Source organism: Eubalaena glacialis, chromosome 5, assembly GCF_028564815.1.
Source record: "Eubalaena glacialis isolate mEubGla1 chromosome 5, mEubGla1.1.hap2.+ XY, whole genome shotgun sequence".
Taxonomy (NCBI): Eukaryota; Metazoa; Chordata; class Mammalia; order Artiodactyla; family Balaenidae; genus Eubalaena; species Eubalaena glacialis.
Genome location: NC_083720.1, coordinates 146,792,575 through 146,815,294, shown reverse-complemented (window position 1 = coordinate 146,815,294; position 22,720 = coordinate 146,792,575). Strand labels below are relative to the sequence as shown.

At 37.8% G+C, this 22,720-nt stretch overlaps 1 protein-coding gene across 1 annotated transcript in view; it reads left to right on the top strand.

The window, feature by feature from the left end:
* HERC6 (HECT and RLD domain containing E3 ubiquitin protein ligase family member 6) overlaps window positions 1-22,720 on the top strand; it is a gene marked incomplete at its 5' end in the record, with an annotated part of 61,963 nt that overhangs the window by 30,869 nt on the left and 8,374 nt on the right. Inside the window, 8 exon segments of the mRNA XM_061191044.1 lie at window positions 1,649-1,727; window positions 1,729-1,746; window positions 1,748-1,796; window positions 6,133-6,157; window positions 6,160-6,245; window positions 12,499-12,610; window positions 12,880-12,882; window positions 21,329-21,483. Of these exon segments, the coding sequence (XP_061047027.1) occupies window positions 1,649-1,727; window positions 1,729-1,746; window positions 1,748-1,796; window positions 6,133-6,157; window positions 6,160-6,245; window positions 12,499-12,610; window positions 12,880-12,882; window positions 21,329-21,483 (527 nt within the window).

The window sequence follows — 22,720 nt, the reverse complement described above, 5'->3', positions numbered from 1 at the left end:
TCTTAATTTGAATTTGAATTTTCTTATTATGAATGAAGTTGTGCTGGTTTTCCTATATTCAGTTCCATTTGTGCATCATATTCTAGAAACTATTAGTTATCCCCCTTACCTATTTTTCCATTTGTTGTTAGTATCTTTCTTTTTTTTTAGAAGCTTTTAAACTACTAAGACAATTCTTTTTTTTTTTTTTTGCAGCATCTTCCCATATCACTTATTTATTTTATTATTTTAAATTAATTTTTATTGGAGTATAGTTGCCTTACAATGTTGTGTTGGTTTCTGCTGTACAGCAAAATGAATCAGCTATACATATATGACAATTCTTTATCCATAGTATGAGTTGTAATTTTTTTCTTTAGGTTACTAAAATTTTTTTTACTTTGTGGTATTTTTGCCATGCATAATTATTTTTAAACATTTTTATGCAGCCTACTATATTAACATTTTCTTTTATGGTTTCTGAATTTGGGTCATACCTCAAAAAGTTTACCTCATGATGAAATTTAAAGATTTCCCATGCTCCCATTAGAATTTTTATTGTTTCATTTTTTAAGTTGATTTTTATAGGATTATAGCTGACTTATAATGTTGTGTTAGTTTCTGCTGTACAGCAAAGTGAATCAGTTATATATATATACATATATCCACTCTTGTTTAGATTCTTTTCCAATACAGGTCATTCAGAGTACTGAGTACAGTTCCCTGTGCTATACAGCAGGTTCTTATTAGTTATCTATTTTATATGTAGTAGTGTGTATATGTCAATCCCAATCTCCCAACTTATCCCTCCCCCACATTGTTTCATTTTTATGTTTAAATCTTTGAACTATATGGAGTTTATCTTGATTAAACTTCATTTTTTTTCTGGATCAGTTTCCAGTTGTCACACATTTATTAAATGATCTGTTTCATTCCCCACTATGATGCCACCTTCATCATATACTAAAGTCTCATGTGTATTTGGGTCCATTTGTGAAGTCTCTGCTAAATTAATCTGCCTTTCATGCATCTGGGTCATACTATTTTAGTTACATTAGTTTGAAAATATATTTTAACACTTGATATGTTTGTTTTTGAGAATTGTCTTTTAAAGGTACAAAAATTCAGTTTGTAACCTCAGTTATATTAAAATATTGTTACTGAGCTAATTTAAAAATATATCCATCTATACAAGGTGTTCATAAAGTCTGAAAACATAGATAATATTATTTTATTTTTTACAGATTAAAAATGTCCTTGATGACATTATATGTCTTGACTGTATGTGTGTGTGTATATGTATGTGCGTTTGTATTTGTTTATTCACCTATGTATGTTTTCAGACTTTATAGATAACCTATGGAAGTTTCAGTTTGAAAATCATGAAGTCAATCAAGTAATCAAGCATAAATATGAACTATCAACAAAATTTTTCAGAAACCTGAATTTGAGCTTTTAATTCCAAAGATACTTTATCAGGGAAAAAAATTTTTTTTCCAGATCTGTGAGTAATAAATGTTGTCCAGGATGTTATCCTTCGAAAAGATATTTTATGGGTTATGCCATCAGAAATGGAAAATACGATCTATTTCTTACCTTAAAGAACTTAGAAGCTGAGGGAGATTTTTTGGGGGTGCATATTTATCATGGGTGATATTACACCCCTCAGGGCAGTGTTGGGCATCTTTGCAAGCATCCTCTCTCAACACACTGGTCCAGATGCTTAAAACTGCCATCGTCTCTGTTTTGTTGGACTGAAACCATTCAGTCACCACAATGTTAAAGCTCTTCTAGAAGTGATGAAAGAAGTGTATAAGGTAAGGGTTCATTTAAAGGAATGTATATACCATTTTACTAAATCAAGATCTCTTAGTTCTTAGTCATTTGGAGGCTTGTTTTGTTTTATTTTCCACATCAAGAATGAAAATATTTTATTTAGCCCTTAATAATTCAGAATTTTGCTTGTTTTGCTAACTGGATAAATGCTGGTGGAATATGTTACATATTATATATAATATATTAGAGGCACAAATACTCAGATAGGAGAATGATTCAGCATTTTCATAATAAAACATAATCCAGAAGTAACCTAAAGCTACTAATAAACCTAATGATTATTGGAGGATAGGGAGGAGCCAGAGCATTTTAAATAAAATAATTAAATTGATATTGTTCAGTTGAAAAATAATTAGCTAAAGTAAGATGCTTTTATAAATATAAATTGCTCAATTGTCAATCAAAGCAAATTTCACCACAAAATATCGATCTCAATAGGAGAAAATATTATGTACAAAAGTTAGTGCTGGGACTTCCCTGGTGGCGCAGTGGTTTAGAATCTGCCTGCCAATGCAGAGGACACGGGTTTGATCCCTTATCTGGGAAGATCCCACATGCCACAGAGCAACTAAGCCCGTGCGCCACAACTACTGAGCCTGCGCTCTAGAGCCCGCGAGCCACAACTACTGAGCCTGCGTGCCACAACTACTGAAGCCTGTGTGCCTAGAGCTTGTGCTACGCAACAAGAGAAGCCACCTCAATGAGAAGCCCATGCACCGCAATGAAGAGTAGCCCCTGCTCGCCACAACTAGAGAAAAGCCCGTGCGCAGCAATGAAGACCCAACACAGCCCAAAATAAATAAATAAATAAATTTATTTAAAAAAAAAGTTAGTGCTTTTCAGAAGTAATAATGCACTGATATTTCTAAAGTAGTGTATTTCTTCCCATCTTTATTGAGATATAACTGATATAGAACATTGTGTAAGTTTAAGGTGTACAACGTGTTGATTTGATACACTTATGTATCGTAAAACGCTTATACATTACAAAATGATTACCACCATAGCTTTAGCTAATACCTCCATCACCTCATATAGTTACCATTTTTAACTGTGGTGAGAACACTTAAGATCTACTCTCTTAGCAACTTTCAACTATATAGTACAGTATTGTTAACTACAATATAATCACCATGCTGTACATTAGATCCACAGAACTTATTCATCTTATAACTAGAAGTTTGCACCCTTTGACTAACATTTCTCCATTTCCCCCACCCCCCCAACTATGGAAACTACCAATCTACTCTGTTTCTATGAGTTTAGCTTTTTTAGATTCCATGTATAAGTGATAACCTACTGTATTTGTCTTTCTCTGTTTGACTTACTTCACTTAGCATAATGTCCTCACGGTCCGTCCATGTTGTTGCAAATGGCAGGATTTCCTTGTTTCTCATGGCTGAATAATATTCCAGTGTGTGTGTGTGTGTGTGTGTGTGTGTGTGTGTGTGTGTATACACCATATCTTCTTTATCCATTCATCTGTCCGTGGACACTTAGGTTGTTTCCCTGTCTTGGCTATTCTAAATAATGCTGCAATGAACATGGGGCTGTAGATATCTCTTTGAGATTGTGATTTCATTTCCTTTGGATATATACTCAAAAGTGGGATTGCTGGATCATATGGTAGTTCTAGCTTTAATTTTTTAAGGAAGCTCCATACTGTTTTCCATAGTGGCTGCACCAATTTACATTCCCACTAACAGTGCACAAAGGTTCCCTTTTCTCCACATCCTCACCAGGACTTATCTTTTGTCTTTTTAATGATAGCCATTCTAACAGGTATGAGGTGATACCATACTGTGGATTTGATTTGCACTTCCCTGATGATTCGTGATGTTGAGCACCTTTTCATGTACTTGTTAGCCATCTGTATGTCTTCTTTGAAAAAATATCACTTCCTCTGCCCATTTTTTAATTGGATTGTTTGATTTTTTTTTTCTCTGTTATATGACTTCTGTATATTTTCTGTATATATTTTGGATATCAATCCTTTATCAGATATATGGTTTGCAAATTTTTTCTCACATTCCATAGGTTGCCTTTTCATTTTGTTGATTGTTTCTTTTGCTGTGCAGAAGCTTTTCAGTTTGATGTAGTCTCATTTATTAATTATTGTTTTTGTTGCTTGTGCTTTTGGTGTCATATCCAAAAAATCATTGCCAAGAACAATGTCAAGGAGCTTTCCCCTGATGTTTTCTTCTAGGAGTTTTATGGATTTAGGTCTTCTGCTTAAGTCTTTAATCCATTTCAAGATAATTTTTCTGAGTGGTGTAAGATTGGGGTTCAATTTCATTCTTCTGCATGTGGTTATCCAGTTATCCCAGTTGCATTTATGGAGGAGATTATTCTTTCCCCAGAGAGTATTCTTGGCTCCATTGTCAAATACTAGTCAATCAAATATGTGAGAGTTTATTTCTGGACTCTTGTTTCTGTTCCATAGGTCTATTCCTCTGTTTTTCTGCCAGTACCATACCGTTTTGATTACTATAGCTTTGTAGTATAGCTGTAAATCAGGACATGTGATACCTCCAGCTTTGTTCTTCTTTTCAGGATTGATTTGTTTATTCAGGGTCTTTTGTGATCTCATACAGATTTTAGGATTGTTTTTTCTATTTTGTGAAAAATGCCATTAGAATTGTGAGAGAGATTGCATTGCATTTATAGATGGCTTTAGGTAGTATGGACTTTTTTTTTTTTTTTTTTTTTTATGGCTGTGTTGGGTCTTCGTTTCTGTGCGAGGGCTTTCTCTAGTTGCGGCAAGTGGGGGCCACTCTTCATCGCGGTGCGCGGGCCTCTCATTATCGCGGCCTCTCTTGTTGCGGAGCACAGGCTCCAGACGCACAGGCTCAGTAATTGTGGCTCACGGGCCTAGTTGCCCCGTGGCATGTGGGATCCCCCCAGACCAGGGCTCGAACCCATGTCCCCTGCATTGGCAGGCAGATTCTCAACCACTGCGCCACCAGGGAAGCCCCCGTAGTATGGACATTTTAACAGTACTCTCCCAATCCATGAACATTGGATATCTTTTCATTTATTTGTGTTTTCTTCAATTTCTTTCATCAACATCTTATAGCTTTCAGTGTACAGATCTTTCACCTCCTTGGTTAAATTTATTCCTAAGTATTTTATTGTTTTTGATGCTTTTGTGAATGGCCAGTTAGAGTTTTAAGAAGACAAATAAGAATCCTGAGGAGTCAAATATTTTTAAAAGTAAAAGGGAAATGTTTGACATAAAATAATTGGAGATTTAAAAAGTAAGAAACTTTATGAAGACTTAAAAAGATGTTTGGTAATGGACTCCTTTTGTTTAGAAAAAGTGGACATTACAATTTGTAGTTTCATCATATTTTTCATTCTTGATATTAGTTATTTACCTCTTTATTTTATTTTTTTTTAGTTCAGTCTTACCAGGAAGGTTTTTTTGTAAGACCCAACCTTTTAATTTGTTGATCTTCTCTCCTATACATCTGCTTTTTATTTCCTTAATTTATGTTTGTAGATTTCTTATTTCCTGCCTTCTATCTCTTGGATTAATTTGGATTAATTGGATGTGATGGAGGCTTATTTATAACATTGATTTTCTAGCATTGCTTCTTCTGGGAAGCCTTCTAGAACCCCTAAAGTCCTTCTCCAATAAAAACTGTATCCTAGGTGCCTGATGACTTGTTTTTACCTACTAGATCATGGTTTGGCGATCTATGCCCATAGGCAGCCTCCTGTTTTTATAAAGAAAATTTTATTGAGGCACATCCATACTCACTTATTTACTTATTGTCTAAGGGTGTTTCATGCTACAAAATGGCAGGGTTGAATAGTTGCACCAGAAACTGTATGATCCGAAGCTCAAAATATTTACTATCTGGATTTAAGAGTTTGCTGACTACTCTTCTAGACAGTAAGCGATGTATAAACCAGGACAATTTTTAGCGTATGTTTTGTCTCATGCCTGATAAATAGTGTGTGCTAAATTAATATTCACTAATTCATAGAGAAAGGGATGAATTTGTCAAAAGTACCTTAGATTGTTTCATGCTTTTATCCTCAAGATCTAGAAACTGTTTCCAGTGAACCTGTGCCCTAGGAATTGGTTTACTAATCTCCACTGGCAATGTTTCATATCTTTTACAATATTTGTAAAAATTGGAGAAATTATGGATCAAAAAATGGAAGTTTTCTAGAACTCTACTTCATCATTGACCAATGCATTGGGTTTATAGAGCTCTATTCTAATTATCTATATGCTAGCCATATATAAAAATAGATGAAATCACTTATTGATTGAAAATGAAAATCACAGGTCATATTCTCTATAAGGTAAACAAAGCTAATTGTCAACTACCAGAAATACTTTCAACATAAATGAACTATCCACTTTGTTGAACTTCTATGAAGAGAGAAGAAGAGTGATCTGTAGGGATAAAAACCTGGTAAGAATATCATTTTTACTTTCTGAAGTTTTTCATACTTTAAAGGGGGAACACATTAGTAGCTAGGTAGGTATCTTTTTTGATAAATTAAGATTTGAAAATTTCCTCATTGCAGTGCTGAATTTGCTTAAGTAGATGATCATGGAAAACTTAAACACCTTTCAGTCACAAAACAAATGCATTGCTCGGAGATTAACCAAGATGGCGGAGTAGAAGGACGTGCTCTCACTCCCTCTTGCGAGAGCACCAGAATCACAACTGGCTGCTCTACAATCATCGACAGGAAGACACGGGACTTCACCAAGGAGGATACCCCACGTCCAAGGACAGAGGAGAAGCCACAGTGAGACGGTAGGAGGGGCGCAATCAGAGTAAAATCAAATCCCATAACTGCTGGGTGGGTGACTCACAGACTGGCGAGCACTTATACCACAGAAGTCCACCCACTGGAGTGAAAGTTCTGAGCCCCACGTCAGGCTTCCCAACCTGGGGGTCCGGCAACGGGAGGAGGAATTCATAGAGAATCAGACTTTGAAGCCTAGTGGGAATTGATTGCAGGACTTCAACAGGACTGGGGGAAACAGAGACCCCACTCTTGGAGGGCACACACAAAATAGTGTGTGCATCGGGACCCAGGGGAAGGAGCAGTGACCCTGGGGGAGACTGAACCAGACATAACTGCTGGTGTTGGGGGGTCTCCTGCAGAGGCGGGGGCTGGCTCTGTTTCACCGTGGGGACAAGGACACTGGCAGCGGAGGTTCTGGGAAGTACTCCTTGGCGTGAGCCCTCCCAGAGTCTGCCATTAGCCCCACCAAAGAGCCCGGGTAGGCTCCAGTGTTGGGTTGCCTCAGGCAAAACAACCAACAGGGAGGGAACCCAGCCCCACCCATCAACAGTCAAGTGGATTAAAGTTTTACGGAGCTCTGACCGCCACAGCAACAGTCAGCTCTACCCACCTCCAGAGCCTCCCATCAAGCCTCTTAGATAGCCTCAACCACCAGAGGGCAGACAGCAGAAGCAAGAAAAACTACAGTCCTGCAGCCTGTGGAACAGAAACCACATTTACAGAAAGATAGACAAGATGAAAAGGCAGAGGGCTATATACCAGATGAAGGAACAAGAAAAAACCCCAGAAAAACAACTAAATGAAGTGGAGATAGGCAACCTTCCAGAAAAAGAATTCAGAATAATGATAGTGAAGATGATCCAGGACCTTGGAATAAGAATGGAGGCAAAGATTGAGAAGATGCAAGAAATGATTAACAAAGACCTAGACGAATTAAAGAACAAACAAACAGAGTTGACCAATACAATAACTGAAATGAAAACTACACTAGAAGGAATCAATAGTAGAATAACTGAGGCAGAAGAACGGATAAGTGACCTGGAAGACAGAATGGTGGAATTCACTGCTGCGGAACAGACTAAAGAAAAAAGAACGAAAAGAAATGAAGACAGCCTAAGAGACCTCTGGGACAACATTAAACGCAACAACATTCACATTATAGGGGTCCCAGAAGGAGAAGAGAGAGAGAAAGGACCAGAGAAAATATTTGAAGAGATTATAGTCGAAAACTTCCCTAACATGGGAAAGGAAATAGCCACCCAAATCCAGGAAGCGCAGAGAGTCCCATACAGGATAAACCCAAGGAGAAGCACGCCGAGACACATAGTAATCAAATTGGCGAAAATTAAAGACAAAGAAAAATTATTGAAAGCAGCAAGGGACAAACGACAAATAACATACAAGGGAACTCCCATAAGGTTAACAGCTGATTTCTCAGCAGAAACTCTACAAGCCAGAAGGGAGTGGCATGATATATTTCAAGTGATGAAAGGGAAGAACCTACAACCAAGATTACTCTACCCAGCAAGGATCTCATTCAGATTCGATGGAGAAATCAAAAGCTTTACAGACAAGCAAAAGCTAAGAGAATTCAGCACCACCAAACCAGCTCTACAACAAATGTTAAAGGAACTTCTCTAAGTGGGAAACACAAGATAAGAAAAGGACCTACAAAAACAAACCCAAAACAATTAAGAAAATGGTGATAGGAACATACATATCGATAATTACCTTAAACGTGAATGGATTAAATGCTCCAGCCAAAAGACACAGGCTTGCTGAATGGATACAAAAACAAGACCCATATATATGCTGTCTACAAGAGACCCACTTTAGACCTAGGGACACATACAGACTGAAAGTGAGGGGATGGAAAAAGATATTCCATGCAAATGGAAATCAAAAGAAAGCTGGAGTAGCTATACTCATATCAGATAAAATAGACTTTAAAATAAAGAATGTTACAAGAGACAAGGAAGGACACTACATAATGATCAAGGGATCAATCCAAGAAGAAGATATAACAATTATAAATATATATGCACCCAACATAGGAGCACCTCATTACATAAGGCAACTGCTAACAGCTATAAAAGAGGAAATTGACAGTAACACAATAATAGTGGGGGACTTTAACACCTCACTTACACCAATGGACAGATCATCCAAAATGAAAATAAATAAGGAAACAGAAGCTTTAAATGACACAATAGACCAGATAGATTTAATTGATATTTATAGGACATTCCATCCAAAAACAGCAGATTACACGTTCTTCTCAAGTGCGCACGGAACATTCTCCAGGATAGATCACATCTTGGGTCACAAATCAAGCCTCAGTAAATTTAAGAAAATTGAAATCATATCAAGCATCTTTTCTGACCACAACGCTATGAGATTAGAAATGAATTACAGGGGAAAAAACGTAAAAAACACAAACACATGGAGGCTAAACAATACGTTACTAAATAACCAAGAGATTACTGAAGAAATCAAAGAGGAAATCAAAAAATACCTAGAGACAAATGACATTGAAAACACGACAACCCAAAACCTATGGGATGCTGCAAAAGCAGTTCTAAGAGGGAAGTTTATAGCTATACAAGCCTATCTAAAGAAACAAGAAAAATCTCAAGTAAACAATCTAACCTTACACCTAAAGAAACTAGAGAAAGAAGAACAAACAAAACCCAACGTTAGCAGAAGGAAAGAAATCATAAAGATCAGAGCAGAAATAAATGAAATAGAAACAAAGAAAACAATAGCAAAGATCAATAAAACTAAAAGCTGGTTCTTTGAGAAGATAAACAAAATTGATAAGCCATTAGCCAGACTCATCAAGAAAAAGAGGGAGAGGACTCAAATCAATAAAATCGGAAATGAAAAAGGAGAAGTTACAACAGACACCGCAGAAATACAAAGCATCCTAAGAGGCTACTACAAGCAACTTTATGCCAATAAAATGGACAACCTGGAAGAAACAGGCAAATTCTTAGAAAAGCACAACCTTCCAAGACTGAACCAGGAAGAAACAGAAAATATAAACAGACCAATCACAAGCACTGACATTGAAACTGTGATTAAAAATCTTCCAACAAACAAAAGTCCAGGACCAGATGGCTTCACAGGTGAATTCTATCAAACATTTAGAGAAGAGCTAACACCCATCCTTCTCAAACTCTTCCAAAAAACTGCAGAGGAAGGAACACTCCCAAACTCATTCTCTGAGGCCACCATCACCCTGATACCAAAACCAGACAAAGATACTACAAAAAAAGAAAATTACAGACCAATATCACTGATGAATATAGATGCAAAAATCCTCAACAAAATACTAGCAAACAGAATCCAACAACACATTAAAAGGATCATACACCACGATCAAGTGGGATTTATCCCAGGGATGCAAGGATTCTTCAATATACGCAAATCAATCAATGTGATACACCATATTAACAAATTGAAGAATAAAAACCATATGATCATCTCAATAGATGCAGAAAAAGCTTTTGACAAAATTCAACACCCATTAATGATAAAAACTCTCCAGAAAGTGGGCACAGAGGGAACCTACCTCAACATAATAAAGGCCATATACGACAAACCCACAGCAAACATCATTCTCAACGGTGAAAAACTGAAAGCATTTCCTCTAAGATCAGGAACGAGACAAGGATGTCCACTGTCACCACTATTATTCAACATAGTTCTGGAAGTCCTAGCCACGGCAATCAGAGAAGAAAAAGAAATAAAAGAATACAAATTGGAAAAGAAGACGTAAAACTGTCACTGTTTGCAGATGACATGATACTATACATAGAGAATCCTAAAACTGCCACCAGAAAACTGCTAGAGCTAATTAATGAATATGGTAAAGTTGCAGGATACAAAATTAATGCACAGAAATCTCTTGCATTCCTATACACTAATGATGAAAAATCTGAAAGAGATATTATGGAAACACTCCCATTTACCATTGCAACAAAAAGAATAAAATACCTAGGAATAAACCTACCTAGGGAGACAAAAGACCTGTATGCAGAAAACTATAAGACACTGATGAAAGAAATTAAAGATGATACCAACAGGTGGAGAGATATACCATGTTCTTGGATTGGAAGAATCAATATTGTGAAAATGACTATACTACCTAAAGCAATCTACAGATTCAATGCAATCCCTATCAAATTACCAATGGCATTTTTTACAGAGCTAGAACAAATCATCTTAAAATTTGTATGGAGATACAAAAGACCCCGAATAGCCAAAGCAGTCTTGAGGGAAAAAAACGGAGCTGGAGGAATCAGACTCCCTGACTTCAGACTATACTACAAAGCTACAGTAATCAAGACAATATGGTACTGGCACAAAAACAGAAACACAGATCAATGGAACAGGATAGAAAGCCCAGAGATAAACCCACGCACCTATGGTCAACTAATCTATGACAAAGGAGGTAAAGATATACAATGGAGAAAAGACAGTCTCTTCAATAAGTGGTGCTGGGAAAACTGGACAGCTACATGTAAAAGAATGAAGTTAGAATACTCCCTAACACCATACACAAAAATAAACTCAAAATGGATTAGAGACCTAAATGTGAGACTGGACACTATAAAACTCTTAGAGGAAAACATAGGAAGAACACTCTTTGACATAAATCACAGCAAGATCTTTTTTGATCCACCTCCTAGAGTAATGGAAATAAAAACAAAAATAAACAAATGGGACCTAATGAAACTTCAAAGCTTTTGCACAGCAAAGGAAACCATAAACAAGACGAAAAGACAACCCTCAGAATGGGAGAAAATATTTGCAAACGAATCAACGGACAAAGGATTAATCTCCAAAATATATAAACAGCTCATTCAGCTCAATATTAAAGAAACAAACACCCCAATCCAAAAATGGGCAGAAGACCTAAATAGACATTTCTCCAAAGAAGACATACAGATGGCCACGAAGCACATGAAAAGCTGCTCAACATCACTAATTATTAGAGAAATGCAAATCAAAACTACAATGAGGTATCACCTCACACCAGTTAGAATGGGCATCGTCAGAAAATCTACAAACAACAAATGCTGGAGAGGGTGTGGAGAAAAGGGAACCCTCTTGCACTGTTGGTGGGAATGTAAATTGATACAGCCACTATGGAGAACAATATGGAGGTTCCTTAAAAAACTAAAAATAGAATTACCATATGATCCAGCAATCCCACTACTGGGCATATACCCAGAGAAAACCGTAATTCAAAAAGACACATGCACCCGAATGTTCATTGCAGCACTATTTACAATAGCCAGGTCATGGAAGCAACCTAAATGCCCATCAACAGACGAATGGATAAAGAAGATGTGGTATATATATACAATGGAATATTACTCAGCCATAAAAAGGAACGAAATTGAGTCATTTGTTGAGACGTGGATGGGTCTAGAGACTGTCATACAGAGTGAAGTAAGTCAGAAAGAGAAAAACAAATATCGTATATTAACGCATGTATGTGGAACCTAGAAAAATGGTACAGATGAGCTGGGTTGCAGGGCAAAAGTTGAGACACAGATGTAGAGAACAGACATATGGACACCAAGGGGGGAAAACAGCGGTGGGGTGGGGATGGTGGTGTGCTGAATTGGGCGATTGGGATTGACATGTATACACTGATGTGTATAAAATTGATGACCAATAAGAACCTGCAGTATAAACAAACAAACAAAACAAAACAAAACAAAACAAACAAAAAAAACAAATGCATTTTCCTAGAAATTTGTTTCTAGTTAATATAGATTCTTACCAATTCTAAAAAGTGTGGAAGTAAATAATTCAAGGTGGTGAGGTAAAGGAATGAATGAAGTTTTCCTTTTCTTTTGATTATCAAAACTGTTATCTCTTTTTAATTATTAGATACCTGCAGAAAACCTCAGTCCCATTATTTTCAGTGATTTTCCATTTGTCTTTAATTTGCTCTCCAAAATTAAATTATTGCAAGCTAATTCCCATATAAAAATGCTGATATGTATGTCTTACTTTTTTATTATGTAAAATGTTCAAACATATACAAAATAGAGATAATGCTGTATTAAACCACAGCACACATTTTCAGCCATCATTAACATTTTGCCATACTTTCTTCATTTATCATTTTTGTTATTTTTGTAATTGTTACTATTTTTGCTAAAGTATAATATTTTAAAGCAAATCCCAGGCCCAATTTCTTTTCACCTCGCCATACTTCAGTACATTATTTCTGGTTGCTTCACTTTTGTTCATGCTGAGATTAATCAGTGGGTTCAGGTGGTGAACACATTCTTCCATTGTAATATTTCCCATCAACCTTTTTAAAAATAATTAAATCACAGTTGGTGTACAATATTATATAAGTTACAGGCGTACAATATAATGATTCACAATTTTTAAAGGTTATACTTCATTTATAGTTATTATAAACTATTGTCTATATTCCCCATGTTGTACAGTATACGCTTGTAGCTTATTTTATATCTAATGATTTGTGCCCCTTACTCCCTTACCCCTATATTGCCCCTCCCTGCTTCCCTCTCGCCACTGGTAACCGCTAGTTTGTTCTCTCTATCTGTGAGTCTGCTTCTTTTTTGTTTTATTCACTAGTTTGTTGTATTTTTTAGATTCCACATATAAGTGATATCATTCAGTATTTGTCTTTCTCTGTCTGACTTCCTTCACTTAGCATAATGCCCTCCAAGTCCATCCATGTTGCTGCAAATGGCAAGATTTCATTCTTTTTTATGGCTGAACAGTACTCCTTTGTATATATATATACCACATCTTTCTTATCCATTCATCCATTGATGGACACAGGTTGCTTTCATATATTGGCAATTGTAAATAATGCTGCTATGAGAAGAGTTAACACCTATCCTTCTCAAGCTATTCCAAAAAATTGCAGAGTAAGGAACACTTCTGAACTTATTCTATGAAGCCAGCATCACCTTGATACCAAAACCAGACAAAGATTTCACAAAAAAAGAAAATTACAGGCCAATATCACTGATGAACATACATGCAAAAATCCTCAACAAAGTACTAGCAAACCAAACCCAACAATATATTAAAAGGATCATACACCACGATCAAGCGGGATTTATCCCAGGGATGCAAGGATTTTTCAGTATCCACAAATTAATCAATGTGATATACCACATTAACAAATTGAAGAATAAAAGCCATCCGGTCATCTCAATAGATGCAGAAAGAGCTTTTGATAAAATTCGACATCCATTTATGATAAAAACTCTCCAGAAAGTGGGCATAGAGGGAACCCACCTCAACTTAATAAAGGCCATATATGACAAACCCACAGCTAACATCATATCCAATGGTGAAAAGCTGAATGCATTCTCTTTAAGAACAGGAACAAGGCAAGGATGCCCACTCTCACTACTTTTATTCAATATCGTTTTGGAAGTCCTAGCAACAGCAATCAGAGAAGAAAAAGAAATAAAAGGAATCCAAATTGGAAAGGAAGAGGTAAAACTGTCACTGTTCGCACATGACATGATGCTATACATAGAAAATCCTAAAGATGCCACCAAAAAACTATTAGAGCTCATCAATGAATTCGGTAAAGTTGCAGGATACAAAATTAATATACAGTAATCTGTTGCATTTTTATACACTAACAACGAGCTATCAGAAAGAGAAATTAAGGGAACAGTCTCATTTACATCAAAAAGAATAAAAAGCTAGGAATAAACCTAAGGAAGCAAAATACCTGTACTCTGAAAACTATAAGATGTTGATGAAAGAAATCAAAGATGTCACAAACAGATGGAAAGATACACTGTGTTCTTGGATTGGAAGAATCAATATTGTTAAAATGACCATACTAACCAAGGCAATCTACAGATTCAATGCAGCCCTTATCAAAATACCAATGGCATTTTTCACAGAACTAAAACAAGTAATTTTAAAATTTGTATGGAAACACAAAAGACCCCTAATAGCCCAAACAATCTTGAGAAAGAAGAACAGAGCTGGAGGAATCATGCTCCCTGACTTCAGACTATTCTACAAAGCTACAGTAATCAAACCAGTATGGTACTGGCACAAAAACAGACACATAGATCAATGGAACCAAATAGAGAGCTCAGAAGTAAACCCACACACTTATGGTCAGTTAATCTATGACAAAGGAGGCAAGAGTATACAATGGAGAAAAGACAGTCTCTTCAATAAGTGGTGCTGGCATATATACAATGGAATATTACTCAGCCATAAAAAGAAATGAAATGGAGGTATTTGTAATGAGGTGGATGGAGTTAGAGTCTGTCATACAGACTGAAGTAAGTCAGAAAGAGAAAAAGAAATACAGTATGCTAACACATATATATGGAATCTAAGGAAAAAAAAAAAAAAAAGGTCATGAAGAACCTAGTGGCAAGACGGGAATAAAGACACAGACGTACTAGAGAATGGACTTGAGGATATGGGGAGGGGGAGGGGTGAGATGTGACAGGGTGAGAGAGTGTCATGGACATATATACACTACCAAATGTAAAATAGATAGCTAGTGGGAAGCAGCCGCATAGCACAGGGAGATCAGCTCGGTGCTTTGTGACCACCTAGAGGGGTGGGATAGGGAGGGTGGGAGGGAGGGAGATGCAAGAGGGAAGAGATATGGGAACATATGTATATGTATAACTGATTCACTTTGTTATAAAGCAGAAACTAACACACCATTGTTAAGCAATTATACTTCAATAAAGATGTTTAAAAAAAATAATAAATTAAAAAAAAAAAAAGTGGTGCTGGGAAAACTGGACAGCTATATGTAAAAGAATGAAATTAGAACACTCCCTAACACCATACACAAAAATAAACTCAAAGATTAAAGACCTAAATGTGAGGCCAGATACTATAAAACTCTTAGAGGAAAACATAGGAAGAACACTCTTTGACATAAATCACAGCAAGATATTTTTTGACCCACCTCCTAGAGTAATGAGAATAAAAACAAAAATAAATAAATGGGACCTAATTAAACTTAAAAGCTTTTGCACAGCAAAGGAAACCAGAAACAAGACGAAAAGACAGCCCTCAGAATGGGAGAAAATATTTGCAAACAAAGCAACTGACAAAGGATTAATCTCCAAAATATACAAACAGCTCATGCAGCTCAATATCAAAAAAAACCAAACAACCCAATCAAAAAATGGGCAGAAGACCTAAATAGACATTTCTCCAAAGAAGACATACAGATGGTTGACAAACACATGAAAAGATGCTCAACATCACTAATTATTAGAGAAATGCAAATCAAAACTACAATGAGGTACCATCTCACACCAGTCAGAATGACCATCATCAAAAAAAGCTAGAAACAGTAAATGCTGGAGAGGGTGTGGAGAAAAGGGAACCCTCTTGCACTGTTGGTGGGAATGTAAATTGATACAGCCACTATGGAGAACAGTATGGAGGTTCCTTAAAAAACTAAAAATAGAACTACCATATGACCCAGCAGTCCCACTACTGGGCATATATCCAGAGAAAACCAGAATTCAAAAAGACACATGCACCCCAGTGTTTATTGCAGCAGTATTTACAGTAGCCAGGGCATGGAAGCAACGTAAATGTCCATCAACAGAGGAATAGATGAAGAAGATATGGTACATATGTACAATGGAGTATTACTCAGCCATAAAAATGAATGAAACTGGGTCATTTGTAGAGACATGGATGGACCTAGAGACTGTCATACAGAGTGAGGTAAGTCAGAAAGAGAAAAACAAATATTGTATATTAATGCATATATGTGGAATCTGAAAAAAGTGCTATAGACAATCTTATTTACAAAGACGAAATAGAGACACAGACGTAGAGAACAAACATTTGGATACCAAGGGGGAAAGGAGGGGGTGGGATGAATTAGGAGATTGGGAGTGACATATAAACACTATTGATACTATGTATAAAATAGATAACTAATGAGAACCTACTATATAGCACAGGGAACTCTACTCAGTGCTCTGTGGTGACCTAAATGGGAAGGAAGTCCAAAAAAGTGGGGATATATGTATATGTATAGCTGATTCACTTTACCGTACAGTATAAACTAACACAATATTGTAAAGAAACTATACTCCAATTAAATAAAAATAAAAAAAGAAACAGTATGGTACTGGCACAAAAACAGACACATAGACGAATGGAACTGAATAGAGAGCTCAGAAATAAACCCACACACTACGGTCAACTAATCTATGACAAAGGAGGCAAGAGTATACAATGGAGAAAACACAGTCTCTTCAATAAGTGGTGCTGGGAAAACTGGACAGCTACGTGGAAAAGAATGAAATTAGAACATTCTGTAACACCATATACAAAAATGAACTCAAAGTGGATTAAAGACCTAAATGTAAGACCACATACTATAAAACTCTTAGAGGAAAACATAGGCAGAACACTGTTTGACATAAATCGCAGCAATATTTTTTTTCGATCCGTCTCCTGGAGTAAGTAAATAAAAGCAAAAATGAACAAATGGACCTAGTTAAACTTAAGAGGTTTTGCACAGCAAAGGAAACCATTGACAAAACGAAAAGACAACCTACCGAATGGGAGAAAAATATTTGCAAATTATATGACTGATAAGGGATTAATATCCAACATATATAAACAGCTCATACAACTTAGCATCAAAAAAACAAACCACCCAATTAAAAAATGGGCAGAAGAGCTGAACAGACATTTTTCCAAAGAGGAAATGCAGATGGCCGACAGGCACATGAAAAGATGCTCAACATGGCTAATCATCAGGGAAATGCAAACCAAAACCGCAATGAGTTGTCCCCTCACACCTGTCAGAATGGCCATCATCAAAAAGAACACAAATAACAAATGTTGGTGAGGATGTGGAGAAAAGAGAACCCTCCTTCTGGGATAATGAGTATCCCAGAAGGAGAAGAGAAGGAGAAGGGAGCACAGAGCTTATTTAAAAATGTAATAGCTGAGGACTTCCCAAAGCTGGGAAAGGAACTGGATATACAAGTGCGTGAAGCTAATAGAACACCTTATTATCTCAATGCAAAAAGACCTTCTCCAAGGCACATTATATTAAAACTGTCAAAAGTCAGTGATAAAGAATTTTAAAGACAGCCGGGGAACAAAAGACAGCAACCTATAAAGATAGCCCACTAAACTATCAGCAGATTTCTCAGCAGAAACTCTACAGACTAGGGGAGAGTGGAATGACATGCTCAAAATATTGAAAGATAGAACCTGTCACCCAGTGTGGAGGAAAGGGAACCCTTGCACACTGTTGGTGGGAATGTAAATTGGTGTAGCACTGTGGTAAATAGTATGGAGGTTTCTCAAAAAACTAAAAATAGAACTGCCATATGACCCAGAAATTCCACTCCTGTGTATATAGTTGAATTTGAAAAGATACATGCATTCCATCAACCTTTAATGAATAATTTCATCCATTGCATTGTTAAAGTTTGAAAAATGGTGATATTTCTGATCTTATCATTCCTTCCAAAATTATTAACTGGAATTCTGTAAAGAACTTTTCCTTGTCAATCAGGGCCATTTGGTTACCCTGAAAAATATCAGTCATATATGAAGGTAGAATGATGCTTAATCTTTTTCCTTTAATGATTAAATGTTGCCAAATTACTGTATGTAGTGGTTGTACCAACTTATGTTGCTACCAGCAACGTATGAAAAGCTTCTTTCACACACTCTCACTGATGCAGTGTTACCAAGCTTTGTGATCTTTCCCAGATGTGATGGCTTAATCATGACATTTCAGTTTAATTTTAATTGTGTTTCTTATTATTACGTAGTGCCTGAATCCTATACTCTTTTTATTTATTTATTTATTTATGGCTGCGTCAGGTCTTAGTTGTGGCGTGCGGGCTCTTCGTTGCAGTGCGTGGGCTTCTGTCTAGTTGTGGCATGTGGGCTTCTCTCAAGTTGTGGTGTGCAGGCTGCAGAGCAGGTGGTCTCTGTAGGTGTGGCACGGGCTCCAGAGTGCGTGGGCTCTCTAGTTGTGGTGCGTGGGCTCAGTAGTTGCAGCACGCAGGCTTAGATGCCCCGCGGCATGTAGGAATCCCAGTTCCCAGAAGAGGGCTCAAACCCACGTCCCCTGCATTGGAAGGTGGATTCTTAACCACTGGACCACCGGGGAAGTCCCTGAATCCTCATACTCTTTAGTTAATATTCATTGTTCTTCTACTATGAGGAATACTGAAATTATCTCGTGACTGTTCTTTCCCACTCCCTTCATTCTCTTCCTCAATCCAGTTTTAGTTACTAACTATGTTCTTAGTGTTAGTCTTTAGATTTTCTTATTTGCTGAAGAGTCTTGGAGCTTGATGTGTAAGCCACAAGTGATATCTTTTCTTCCTGGATAGTGCCTGTGAGTCATTCAGTGAGTTTATTCTGCTTTCCCCTTACCCTCCCTTCTGCTTCTTCTCTCGTAGTTGTATTGTTCCCACACAACATTTACATGCTGTTTTGTGTCTCTGATCGCCATCGGCCTGAGCTTTTAGTTATGTATCTATAATCCTCATCCCAGCCCCTACCCCCAGACATTATGCTGAAGATTTCCCAAACATTTTCATGATTGCTGAGGCTTGTTTTCTAGGCCATTCCTCAGGAAAGGTTTGTATCTGTTTATCTATGATACTTGTACTTTAAAGACTCACATGGTGAGACATGGAGAAGTCTGGGACATCACATGCACAAAATGAGCCATTTCAGTTATCAGACATTTCCTTTATATACCCTATTAATTATATAGCTTACATGACAGTTTCCAGTGAGCCATGCCCCATAAATCTATAAATTCCATGTTTCTTTATAATAAGCAACCAAGTTGGACAAGGTACATCCTGCTAAAAGCATTCTGTAGATAAGGACTCTTCCTTTAGTTGCGGTTATTAGTGTCTGTCATCAGCATGTTTACAAGGAGATTTGACTGAATCATCTCCTCTTTTGTTTCCCAGCTACCCCTTTTAAAAATTTTCCTAACATCCCTGGTAATGAGAGAAAATAGATTGTCTTTCCTTGTGAAGCCTAACTGCCCCTTAAGTGTCCTTTAAACAAGTCCTTCCCTACATGGTACTTTCTTCTACAGCAGCGCTCTATCTAACCTATCTACTGTGTTAGTGAGGGTTGAGTGGACAGTGGACCCAGGCAGGTTGCATATTATGAAGCATTAGGGAAGATTTGAGGACAAGAAAACTCTAGTTGTAGTTGTCAAGGGTGAAGTTAGAAAGCAGACGCCAGAATCCTGTCTTCCAAGGGAGAGATGATGGATGTAGTCAAAATTGTAAGCTCCGAACTGTATTACCAATTCAAATGCATCCATGTAGAGAGGGGAAACCAGTACGTGGAGAATGGGAGTAGAGGAGCTGGAGAATAAGTTAAGCTCAGGTTTCCAGTCCAGTTCTTCGCTAGGTGACAGAAGGGGGGCCTGCAACAGGCCACATACACCTCTCCCTGCTGTAGTCAGTGGAGGGCTTTGCTGGACACTCCCTGTCACTCAGAGCCGCAGGACATGTTGCTCGGCCATCAGAATCGCAACGCATCCCAGAGCTGCAGACTTCTGGACCACAGGAAGAGAAGACCCACCACCAGGAAGGACCAGAAATGGTACTTTTCCATTTCCCTGCAAACCTGGAATTTCTTTACAACCAACATCTTAAGGAACAGCCGGAAGAATCTAGAAGCATCATATTTCAAATTCCCAGTACTTAGTGGTGGCAGAGATCTGGGACAGGGCTTTCCCAAGCCTAGAGCCACAGGCACACTTGTCTCAGATGCTTGTGGAGGGCTTATATGGACAACCACACTCAGCCTGGAAACCTGGGATAGCATAGCTGTTATCCACCTGTCTTGCTGTCACTATTGCAGGACAGGCCCCAAGAGGGTTGCATTGGTTTATAAATCCTAAATACTCCTTTACTGTCCTTGGGATAAAGCAGAAGCCCTAGAGGCGTGTTGAGGTCAAAGCAAGGATAGCAAGTCCGACACTTGATTTCTAATCCAAGGGTGTTCAGCAGAATCAAGATGGTGGGACTAAATTGGTAAGGAAATGTTGAGAATTCAGAGAAGCTACATGGAAGTACTGTATTGGGTGGCCAAGAAGAATGCTAGCTACAAAATGAGGCCACCAGTGACATCTTTTTAGGGAGTTCCCATGCAAATTCAGTAGATGGATCACATAGATCCATCACATAGATCACAGATCTATGATCACAGATCACAGATCATAGATCATAGATCACATAGTAGAGGAGGAGTGGATTTTCTCTGGGAAAGCCTCTCCTCTAGTCTTCTTCCTACATCTGACACGTCTGGGCTCCTCCACTGCCCTTATATTTTTGAGGATTATGGTGGCAAGACTGCTAGGTGGATAACACTGGATGAATGCTTCCGCATGTTTAATACCACTGTTGCCTGTAAGGATTATGTTTCCTATAATAAGTGATCTGAGATACTTTTAATTATTTAGCTGTACATCCATGGTGAGTAATCCCCTATATACAGTTCCTAGATGCCACAGATCCTGCGATCTCTTTATCTCCCGTAATATAGATACGATGCTCTTTTCCTTAAATAATTACAATATGAGTGTATATAGCAATGGTAGGCATAAATTTGTGCTATATAAAATATGTTTATTTGAAATATTAAACAATTCCTAGTATTTCTATGAGGATTCCTAAAATATTTTTCTAGGAATCAGAAGGGAAAGAGTGCATGGATTTTGGGCAAATAATTCTGCAAGGAAAGGATGAATCCCCTCCATTTACACTTAGAGTCAGACAGAGTCACCTAGTTGAAGATGCTCTGCGTCAGTTAAGCCAAGCTGAAGTCACTGACCTCCGGAAAATATTAGTGGTACAGTAAAAAGCCTCATTGGATATTTTTACTAATGTGGGAGGGAAACATTTATATAATGTAGCACAGGAAGAGCCTGTGTTTGCAACTATAGTTATCAGCCTGATGGTTTCCAGGATTCCTTGCTTACCCTTCAGAGAAAAGCTATGGGGTGTTTAATTGAACACTGGGGTTATGAGTTAACTATTAGTTACCTATGGCTACAGAAATGCTGCTTAATGAACCATCCCAAAGCACAGTGACTTTAAATAATAATTTTACAGATCTGCAATTCAGCTGAGGGTCTGCTAATCCAAGTTGAACTCATCTGGGTTGCTTTGCAGATTTTGTCTATACTTGTTTACGTGTTTGCGAGTTGGCTGGGGATTGGCTGATCTAGGCTAGGCCTGGCTGGGGCAGTTTGGCCCTGGGCCCTGGTGCCTACGTTTTCCATCTTCTTCCTGGGACCCGCAAACATGTTCTCACAGCATTGTCAGAGGTACAAGACAGGAAGCCCAGTCACACGACAAACATTGCTTTAGTCAAAGCAGGTCACGTGGCTGAACTCAAGTCAAGGGCTGGCAAAATACACTCAGCCTCTTTAATGAGAGGAACTGCAAAGTCACACGCAAAAGACCTGTGTCAAGGCGGGGTGAAGAACTGGGGCTGTGAATGCAATCAGCAAGCAGCAGGTGCAACAGATACTTATCCTACATTTTGGCTCTAGTTTTAGTCGTAGACTTTCCAGTATATTGGTTCCAATTCTCCGCATCCTTCACTTCACCCTTTGTGGGCACCTGTAGGGTTTTCACTGTGTGGTACCTCAGATCGTTTGCTCACAGAATAATGACTGACTTTGTAAGTGAGGGCTGGCATCTGTCCAGAAGGGAGTGAATTTTCCTGATTTCAGCCATGAGGGGAAGAGTTAAGTTCTCAGAGAAGAAGTCAGAACCTGAGGGTGGGCCTCAGAGAGGAGAGGTATGCCCCCCAGCATGGGACTCTAATGGAAAACATAGAAACGATTTTATAAGCCAGACTCTCTAGTTGTTGTCTCCCTCTGTACCTATCTTCCTTCAAATCTTGATTATGAGGAAATCAATAGAAAATGATTCTGCCTACAGGAGATGACAAAGAGGTAAGAAGGCAAACTTCAAGACAAATCCAATCAAAATATAGACTCTGAACAAGGCAAGGTTGTCAAGGCCCTTTATGAGCAGGTCCTGACTGTGGCAAAGGCAGACTTGCTAGTGTAAATGAG